This window comes from Crotalus tigris, unplaced genomic scaffold (genome assembly GCF_016545835.1).
Source record: "Crotalus tigris isolate CLP2741 ecotype Arizona unplaced genomic scaffold, ASM1654583v1 scf7180000024115.3125172, whole genome shotgun sequence".
Lineage (NCBI taxonomy): Eukaryota > Metazoa > Chordata > Lepidosauria > Squamata > Viperidae > Crotalus > Crotalus tigris.
Window position 1 is genome coordinate 529271 of NW_024100392.1, and position 10598 is coordinate 539868.

Below are 10598 nucleotides of genomic sequence, written 5' to 3' on the forward strand. Positions count from 1 at the left end.
GGACAGCGTGAAAGTTTAACGAAGAAATGGAATTTTGGTGGGCCGGGCTAACTAATATAAATTATTTATTTAATACTGGTGGAGAATATTGCCTTTGAAAATTTTGTCCCATTTTCTCTATAAACCAGCCTTTTCCACATAAAGACAATTTGTTAAATCTGTTTTCTAACTGTAAGGGAATTACAAAAAGAGAAAAGATCATTCTTATGGAAATATGGAGGGGGGGAAGCGAGCTGCTGGAGAACAAAAGCGCAACGGAGTAGAAAGGGCAGGGTGGGGAAGTGGGAGGAGTAAAATAGGGATGGAAGGAGTGTTTCAAGGAAGGAGGGATGTGAAAAAGTAGATGAGGGGATGGACGAGAAAGAAGGGGGGTCGGACTATTTTTTGGGGCCTCGACTGGCGGAGACAGTAGGGGACCCGGGGGCCGTAATCTGAACCCCCTCGCCTGCATAGGTAAGGGGGTGGCAGGGCCACACGAGAGCAGTTTGGTCAAAGGTGAGTGGGTCGTCTGATCCCGGTGGAAGGTCCCCCGTGACCTTCTGGTGCAGAAGAGTGGGACGGACCCTGTGTGGTATAAGCAGGGTCCTCGCCTCCTCGGAGGGATCCCGTAGACTCGGCTTTGCCTCTAGGCGACGATGGGATTGGTATGTTGGGCGAGGGTGGCGCCCGGGACGGGAGACGCCTGGCTACTCAGCCACGATTCTCCATGCCTCGGCAGCGGAGAGAAAGGCTGGCTGAATATTCTGGTATCGAGCCGGGCTAAGCATTTTTTTTCAAGCCTGCGACGAGGCATATATCGGCTTTCCGACTTCGCTGTACTGTACAGCCGCGCGAGGGCAAAAAAACAGGCGAGAGCAACGCTATTCCTCCACTTTTCAGGGTGGTGTCTGGAGCATCCAGGCGGGGGCTTGTAGAATGGGGACCGCTTCTGCTGCAGTTACTGCGAGCCTGGATTAAAATTCTGGGTAAATCTTGCATCCAAGTCCCGCTGTGCAGGCCCACCATATATATTAAAAAAAGCAAAAACGGGAAGGAGGGGCGAGGGAAAGAAAAGAAAACTGGGTGGTCTGAATCCAAGATTTGATACGAGCCGTCCTAGACCTATTTACCTGGTATTTCCAAGACCTTCATTTTCCAATCACGTGTACGCACCCAACAAACTACTGTATTGTAATTCAGTAGCCCTGGCGAATGTATTAAGAGTCAAGTCACGTGGGAAAAAAAGTTTTAATTCCTGCTTAAAAAGTGATAAATTTATGGAATAAAGAGATTATGAAATCAAAAAAGTAAGAAAAGAGTATACTGAAAGAAAATTAATATAATTAAATCACACAGATGCCCTGAAAAAGAAGTTTAAGGGACAAAAAGCAAATGTATAAATCAATGTGCGGAGGTGATGGAAGCAAAGATGGCTTGCAAGGATAGAAAGGTAGGAGATGTATAGTTAATGATGCTAACAAAAGGTACATTTAGCGATGTTTCCTTTTTATCTGGTGCCTTAATTTCTTTGATGTATTTAATCTTTTTCTGTTCTTTGCATACTGTTGCTTACCTTGAATGGGTATATATGCATGTAAGTTTTGTCTTTGTGTTGCTGTTTTATTTGTTGTTGTTTTTTATTATGGAACACATTTGGCTTTGTTGTGTGTTAGGTTTGAACTCTATAAAATAAGACCCTACAGGCAGCATTTAGATATGTTCAATGCTGTTAGTGGTGCTACCTAGAGATCATAGGAAATGAAAAGCACCAAGTTTGATGTTGCTAATTTGTGTCAATTCATCCAACATAACCATATTCAACAATTCATCCAACATACATAGATTTTGGCCATATTCTGTGCTAATGTGTTTATCCAGATCTTCTGTTAGTGCACCAATTGCCATTCTGACTGAGTCCGTCCACCTTGCTGCCCATCATCCTTTTCTTTAACTTACTTCCACCTTTACCAGCATTAGAACCTTGTCCAGAAAGCTAGGTGTTCACATAATATATCCAAAATAGGATAATTTGATTCTAGTCATTTCTGACTGAGAACTCTGGTTTGATTTGTTTGATGATTCCTTTGTTTGTTTTCTTGTCTGTCCACAGTCTTCTTAGGAGTCTTCTCCAACACCAAAAGCAATAATACTCTTCCCATCATGCTTCTTCAGGGTCCAACTTTTGTTTCCATAAAGTGTCACAGATAATATCATTGCTTACACCATTTGATCTTTGTAGATATAGAGACATCAAAGAACCTGAATATCTTTTCCAAGGCTTTCATGGATATTCCACCATGCTAGTTATGGTGTATTACTGCTTGTGAAATTTGTATTGAACAGCATGGCAAAGATATCCTACTTTAAGAATATCTTTCCTTCAGAAATTGTCTGCTCCCCCAGTTCCCTTCCTCCTCTTGCATTCTGGAAGTTTCTAAGGATAGAGTATTCCATTATGCACTTTCAGGTCAAAGTGAAATGCTCTTGAGCAGTGGCCCCTAACCTTTTGGGCACCAAGGACCAGTTCCGTGGCAAGACGTTTTTCCGTGGACTGGAGAGAGTTACATAGGAGTTGTTCTGTCTGTCTTTGGCAATGCCTTGCATATCATTAAACATATCCATGAAGTTCATGTAATATTTTATAACTTGGATAAGCCTTATGCATGTAGTATTTGTAGTATTTTAACTAATACAATGCAGCCAAGTCCATTCCTTGAAAATTACGGAAATATAATTGATGCAATATATGTATCAACTGTTTTTGTATTTTTTTAGCAGATGCTCAGCATGTCTTGGTTGCTCTGACAATGAGCATCAACTTGTCCCTCAGTAAGGAGAATGCCTCAGAAAACCTCACACTGCTGGAAGAGGGAGCAGGCAGAATCGCCGAGTCAATTGCTATCATCATTATTGCTATTTTCATCTGTTTAGGAAATTTGGTGATCGTCCTTACTCTTTACAAGAAGTCATACCTGCTCACCTTAAGCAACAAGTTTGTTTTCAGCCTCACTCTGTCCAACTTCCTTCTTTCGGTGCTGGTGCTTCCTTTCGTTGTTACCAGCTCCATCCGTCGGGAATGGATCTTTGGAGTTGTTTGGTGCAACTTCTCTGCCCTACTCTATATGCTCATCAGCTCTGCCAGTATGCTCACACTCGGAATCATTGCTATCGATCGGTACGCCATTCATTTTTTAAATGACCTGAATTGAGCTGCGTGGGGAAAAAGGGGTTTTAGCAGGTACCAGCATTAAACATGCAGTGGCAGAGAAATATGTTTTAATTAACAATGCTAACAAGTCCATACATTGAGATTGTGGCACTAATAACTTTGTTTATTAATATGTAAGCAGCATCTGAATATTTAAGCAGCAAAGAAAAGTGTGTTTCCACGAGACAGCCCAAGTTCTCCAATTAATCAGATCCAATTTTCAAAAGACAGACTCATTCCTTTAATTTTTACATGTTTGGTATTATTCAATTTCCTATGTATTGCATGTACCCTAATATTACTGCACTCCCTGTTTATGTTTTTCAGATACTATGCTGTCCTGTACCCAATGGTTTACCCTATGAAGATTACGGGTAACAGAGCTGTTGTTGCCATAGTGTATGTGTGGCTTCATTCTCTAATTGGATGCCTTCCACCCCTCTTTGGTTGGTCATCTTTAGAATTTGATCAGTTCAAATGGATGTGTGTAGCTGCATGGCATAAGCAGGCAGGTTACACCGCATTTTGGCAGATATGGTGTGCTTTGCTACCATTTATAGTCATGATCATTTGCTATGGTTTCATATTTCGTGTGGCCAGGATTAAGGCACGGAAGATTCACTGTGGCAGCGTGGTCATTGCTGCGGAAGATACACAAAGGAATGGGAGAAAGAACTCAAGTACCTCAACGTCCTCATCAGGCAGCCGAAGGAATGCTTTCCAAGGGGTTGTTTATTCTGCCAATCAGTGCAAAGCTTTGATCACAATTTTAGTTGTGATTGGGGCTTTTGTTATCACATGGGGGCCTTACATGGTGGTTATCACGTCTGAGGCACTTTGGGGTAAAAATTGCATTTCCCCTGCTTTTGAGACATTAGCAACATGGTTATCTTTTACAAGTGCTATCTGCCACCCTTTGATTTATGGACTCTGGAATAAAACTGTACGCAAAGAGTTACTGGGAATGTGCTTTGGAGATCGGTACTACAGAGAATCATTTGTTCAAAGGCAAAGGACATCCAGATTATTTAGTATTTCGAATAGGATCACAGGTAATTTTAAAAAGAAATTATTAAAATGCCTCTAGAAGATACTGTAAATTGCTAGGACAGAGTAGCCACCATTTAATTAGACTGGTACAGCCACTAGTGTTGTCTACCCTTTATCATGTGATTTCTTTGTCTTCTTCATAATTGAGAATTTTTGACATGGACATGGCCACAATTCTTGCATATACTCAAGGCAGACAGGACACCTTGGAGATTCATTTTGTCCAATTATCCATTTTATTCAGATAAACTTCACTGAACTGATAGGATAGAATTGGAAAATTAAGCTAAGTGCTTTCAGAAGGCATCTTTTGCATATGTATATTTTTGTGATATAGAATCTACAACCTCTTGCAATTCCTGTTTTCCATTTATTTATTTGTTTATGATTTTAAAAAAATCTTATCCTCAGTTTAACTTTTCTGTGTAATGGTTTGCTACTAAAGTTGAAAATGGGAGTTCAACCAATGATATAGATTAATTTATCACTACCACTACAATTTCAATTGCTTTTACACCATTCTTTCTCTGTCTGTGATTGGCTCTCCTTACATTTAGCTGCCTTCCCCTTTCATCACAGTTGGCACAGCATTATCACATGTTATAACCTAGATAAATATAAATGCTCAAAGCATTTATTTAAAAGGTTTTCAGAATAAATAACAGATCAACAGAGTTGGAAGAGACCTTGGAGGTCTTCTAGTCCAATCCCCTGCTCAGGTGGGAGTTGTAATCCCTAACTGCCGGGGCACTCCATGTGAGGCCATGCCACCCAGTGAACCTCTTGATCGCTGCCTCCCCTGGGGGCGCTGGATGACTCCAGGTGCAACCAGCTCAATGGGTTCTGTAATCCAAGGCGCACCTTCGCTCTCCTCAATTTTTATTATTTTTGAGATATTCAAACTCCAATACCAAGCTAAAAAGGAATATAAAGATTTTTTTCCATTGATCTCATTGGATACAGGTTCCCAGTGATATGAAGTTTAATTCTGAGTTACTTAAGAGTCCTGTTTAATAAATTCAGAAGTTTACAACCTTTTTTTTATTCCATTCAGTCATGACTAGTGATTGGAGACTGACTGGACGAGCCCTGCAGTTTTCTTGGCAAGGGTTTTGAGGAGCGATTTGCTATTGCCTCCTTCCCAAGGCTGAGAGAAAGTAACTGGGCCAAAGATACCCAGTTGGCTTTGGGTCCAAGGCAGAACTGGAATTCACAGTCTCCCAGTTTCTAGCCTGATGCCTCAACCATTACACTAAACTGGATTGTTACAAACTTAGCTATTATTAAATCAAGCAATGTAGTAAAACGCACTGAGGATATTTGAAGATATTTGGTTATGATTCCAAAAGGTAATTTGTTTGGATGGTGAAATACTTTTGCAGATCTAGGATTATCTCCACATCTGACAGCTCTCATGGCAGGGGAGCGGACATTAGGACACAGCAGCAGTACAGGAGATACAGGCTTCAGTTGCTCTCAGGATTCAGGTAATTGTTTCTTTGAATTATGTTGCAATGAACAAGAGCCAGGATTATGATACAGCCGCTATAAAAAAAGAGCTTGCAATAAACTTGAAATGCAACTTAGTAGAACTATTCTAGTGCTATCCATGAAAAAATATGAAGCTATCATAAGATTCCCCCCTCCCACAGGTTTTGTGTGTATGTGTGTCCATGAAAAATAATGGAAAAAGCATTGAGAAAAAGACTACTGGGCAATAAGTGTGTGGGCTGCCCTGTAAAACTCCATGAATGTAGGAAAGGTGGAGATAGTTAGCCGTTTGTGTAACTTCTGATTCTCTCCTGCAAATGCACTGATTAAGTTTAGTGATTAGTTAAGTGAAATACAATTCAAAATAAAATTCATCACCAAAGATGACTTGGTTACAAGAAAAACTGCAAAAGAAAGTTGAGGCATTCTTCCCATTCACTTGTTTCCTAATTCTATAATTAGCATCATAAGCAAAAGCCATTTTTGCTGCTTCATTTTTCTGCATTGTAAAATACAATTCCAGCTCTAGAGGTGCCATCTGCTGTTTTCTAGATGTGAGGGAGAGTACAACTCAATGCCCATATCACAAAAATACTATTTTTGCTTGTATACGTTAAATGAATTATCCCACTAAATGATTTAGTCAACTGTCTAAGCTAGGATATCTTTTTAGGGACAGATGTTATGCTGCTTGATGATTATAGTTCTGATGGAATCAGTCACCCACATTGTGTTTACCCTCATCGACGGAGTTCTGTAACTTTTGAAGATGAAGTGGAACAAATTAAAGGTATGTTGAGGCTAGGCATGCCCATTACTGAACTGTATATAAGAGGGGAATGCTTGAACTAAGAATTCAGTCCTATGCTGCTATTTGATTTTTTACTTAATTTTAGTTTGAATTTAATTAACTCATTTGAATTTAATTGTTTTTTTAATATAAATTAGAAGTTATGAAAGACTTGAAAATGAAATAAATGGATTTGAAAGTCTTATAGCTCATTATAGCTTATAGCTCATGTACACACACACACACACACACACACACACACACACACACACACATACACATACATACATACATACATATATACATATATATACTGTATATATATATAATCCAGAAGGGAAAAATTAAAGAGGCAGAGAAAATAAATTCATTTTGCATAAAAAGTTGATGCTTACTGGGAATGGAGACACACTTCTCTGAAAATCTCTTGAATCTCTTGTCCTCTGTCGGAATCTCTCGAATATTTCATGTACTCAACTTCCAAACAACTAAACTTTGAATATTATACCATCTTGCAAACTTTAATTTGGAGAGTAAAAGGGAGACTATTTTTTCCAGCAAATTGTCAGTCTAAAATGTAAGGCACATATGTTGGTTGAATTAATTAGCTATAAGGAAATTGACATAACCTTGAATGTCAACATTCCTGAAAATTTAGATGTTGCTAAAATGTTTTCTGTTTGATTATCTGAAATGTCATGTTTCTGCTAAATTTGGCAAACAAATTTCATTAAAAAAAAACATTGACTCCAATTTGGTCTAATGGTTAAGGTATCAGGCTAAAAACCAGCTCAGTGACTTTGGAGCAGTTACTCTCTTTCAGCCCAACTCTTCTCATAGGGCAGTGATGTGCCCAAAACCTGCTATCCAACCCCTGCCCTGCTCCACCTCTCCATGCTCCGCCCCCCACTCTACCCCACTTTGTGCTCCGCCTTGCCCACCGGGCCACCCACCGCTTCCATGGCTTGCCGCAGCACATTGCCCAGGTGGCCCAGCAGCACCATGGCGGCCATGCCCTCTGCCCACGCCCCACAGCATCATCTGCGCGCGATGGGGCACGAGGGCAGAGTCTTGTCCCCACTGCCCGGCTGCCATGTCCTTGGCTGCGCTGTTCTGAGTAGGCCACACCCGGGGGCAACTCTCCACTGGGGGGGGCTGCTGGTGGGGAGGTGGGGCTGGGGTGATGGCGCACGTGCCGACAGAGAGGGCACTGAATGCCACCTCTGGCACACGTGCCATAGGTTCGCCACCACTGTCATAGGGTGTGGTGGAGAAAATAGGAGAAGGAAGGAATATGAGGCATGTTTGCTGCCTTGTTATTTATTAAAATAATAAAGCCAACATAAAAAATATTTAGTGATAATTGCAATTATTTAAACTTATTCTTTAGTGGGGAAATAGAAAAGTAGATACTTTGCAGAATGTGGATTTATTGGACATTGTCAGTAAGTGTGGCTTTGCTCTAAGCAATTGGAACTTTTAAAGATTTTTGCCTGTAAATAAATTTAGTAATGGCCATACATTATTTATATTCATATATATCCAGTATAGACATATATTAGCAATTGCATCCTCACTGCCAAAGTCTGTTGATCTGTCTATGTGTCTAAAAAAAGTAAAAGTAAAATGAATTATACTGAATTCAGGAAGGATAAAGTAAACACTCATTATAAAGAGATTCCTTAAAGAGAAAATGACAAGCAAGGGAGTTTTCCACATGTAAGAAAGTACAAAGGAAAATGAAAAATATGGAAGGAAAACAGACTCATGGATTTGTAAGGAGAACTGGGAAACTGTTCTAGAATGGACAAAAATTCAGTTCTTCTTTTAGCTTTACTTAGGCACTAGTATTGACTGTTAACAAATCATACACAAAAAGTGCAGTGGACCTATAGAAGAGAAATCTTCAGAGCATTTTCAGAAAAAACAAAATGAAACTATATATGTAAGATTGCAAGCTCAAAATTAGAACTGTAGATGGAAGATTTAATTTGAATTACTTAAGGGCTACTTCTAGAAGTGCTGCTGCAAATGTTGGGATAATAGTAGTTTTTAGTAGTTGTAAATGATCTCTAGTCTGCCTATTGCAGTAGCAGAGGTGATGAAAGAAGTACAGCATTTAATAAAGGGAGTTTTACTCTCTGTTGTAATTAAAGAAACAGTTCCTTTAAAGGCTGTCTTTGTTATATAATTTGCTGATGTCTGAGATCCACATACTTTATTTTTAAGTTTATGGATAGGTGTCAATTGTCAGATTAAATTATCATGTGTACGCTTGACTCAGCTCTTCATTTTGTTAGATTTATAACTACTATCCTACATAGAATCCCAAAGCCACAATAGGATGACTCTTCTTTGAATGTATTTCATTACAGGATAGATGACTACAATGTCCAAATTAACACTAACGTATGAGGTATTCATATGGAATTATTGGGCTAATCTCTCTCTTTTCCTTGGTCAGAAGCAGCAAAGAACTCTATCCTTCATGTAAAGGCCGAAGTTCACAAATCGCTGGATAGTTATGCATCCAGCTTGGCCAAAGCAATTGAAACGGATGTGAGGATCACCTTGTTTGGAGGAGATGCCCTGTCTGGCTTTTTGTTCCCAGCACGAACTGTGGCAGGCAACAATGCAAGCGCACGGCATGGCAGCAGGATCCACATTGGACAAAAAATACAACTACAAAGCATTGAAGAAGGGAACACTTAAAATTGCTTCAATAAAACAAATAGGAAAAAAAAAATCACTAAAACTGATGCACAGCCACGATTCTTTACAAGGAAAGCAAAACAGGTCCCAGTTTTTTAAGCAAAGCTTTAAAGAATCGTCCTAATACAATATTACAAAACAAAGTAACTCAAAATATTGGGAAATTGAAAGTATGAAAGGGTTCACTGATCCCTAAATAATAAAGCACAAGTTATTTGACTATTTCGGTGGCATACAGCAGCATTTCCCAAGTTGGGCACTATCCAGAAGTGTAGACTTCAGCTGCAAGTTCTGCATCCAGCATGACTGTGACTAACAAATCTAAAAATGGAAGCTGTAGGCAACAGGAACACTCAGGTTGGGGACAACTTCCATAGTGTTTCTGGCTGGATCCTTTTTCTGCTTTTTAAAACCTTTATAAACACAGTTCACTATTAAAGTAATCCTATCTCTCCAATACTTTAACAATTTTGTCCAGGTACTTACGGAAAAAATATATAATAAAATGCAACTGAGCCCTATCAAATCTAGTATTGATTAAGGCTGAGAATTAGGTCACTTTCACACTAGTATTTTAATATGAATAGTCACATTTTCCTAAAGCATTTTATATTGATCATCTACAAGGTTACATTCTCAGTTTACTGTCATCTTGTGTTTTCTATATTTTTGTTCCTTTTCTAAAGTTTCAGAATGTCCATCTTTAACACACAACCCCCAGAAAAGTTAGTTTCCACAGCTTCTATAAACATTGCAATAGCTACCATTTAAAAACTTTTATTCCTCAGTTGTTAAACTGATGATGATCAGAAAGTGCTTTTATCTTTATACACACACACACCATATATATATATATATATATATATATATATATATATATATATATATATATATATAAGGTTACAAAATTGACTACAAAATATTTTTCTCTCCCTTTATAATGTTACAACACTACATGCATATGGGTTTGGTTTTTTTTAAATCAAGACATGTTTTTTTAAAAATAAAGTGGAAAGTGGCATCCCCTGCAAAGTATACAAAGGTATCCTGAGTTTTAAATGGTCAGATAGTTAATCTATTTTCTTCTCACAAAAGCTGGCAGATCATAGTGAAATGAATGTAGCTGCAACCTTGTTGATAGTTGGAAAGTCACTTGTGATTTCACTTGCAGCTTGCAAAGAAAATGCAATGTTTGTATAGCATTAGGAATCATACTTGGAATACGTTGGTATACTGATTGAGGAAGCAGGAAAGGGAGTAATTTATATGGGTAATTAGGATTAATTTCTTATTTAGTATGTGAAGAAAATCAAGTTTCATATTTGTAGGTGTACATATACATATTTATGATTCCTTGAGTGCATTCAA

At 38.8% G+C, this 10598-nt stretch overlaps 1 protein-coding gene across 5 annotated transcripts; it reads left to right on the top strand.

Annotated features, from left to right (window-relative positions):
* The first annotated feature begins 314 nt into the window (after window positions 1-314).
* Window positions 315-10054, top strand: GPR161 (G protein-coupled receptor 161). 5 transcript variants are annotated; one of them, XM_039322488.1, is made up of 7 exons: window positions 315-495; window positions 1336-1429; window positions 2755-3154; window positions 3515-4239; window positions 5620-5724; window positions 6402-6518; window positions 8983-10054. In XM_039322488.1, exons 3-7 carry the CDS (start codon window positions 2787-2789, stop codon window positions 9228-9230), a joined length of 1563 nt encoding a protein of 520 aa, XP_039178422.1. In that variant the 5' UTR covers window positions 315-495; window positions 1336-1429; window positions 2755-2786; the 3' UTR covers window positions 9231-10054. The 5 variants fall into 5 exon arrangements, with proteins under 5 accessions (XP_039178422.1, XP_039178424.1, XP_039178423.1 ...); XM_039322490.1 differs by having other exon boundaries at window positions 2758-3154; XM_039322489.1 differs by having other exon boundaries at window positions 316-453.
* Window positions 10055-10598: the final 544 nt, after the last annotated feature.

Bases quoted from the DNA above. Each gene is read 5' to 3' on its own strand.
- GPR161 (XM_039322488.1), top strand. From the start codon at position 2,787: ATGAGCATCAACTTGTCCCTCAGTAAGGAGAATGCCTCAGAAAACCTC. The intron at 4,240-5,619 runs GTAATTTTAAAA...ATACTTTTGCAG, and splicing joins TATTTCGAATAGGATCACAG to ATCTAGGATTATCTCCACAT. The intron at 5,725-6,401 runs GTAATTGTTTCT...ATATCTTTTTAG, and splicing joins CAGTTGCTCTCAGGATTCAG to GGACAGATGTTATGCTGCTT.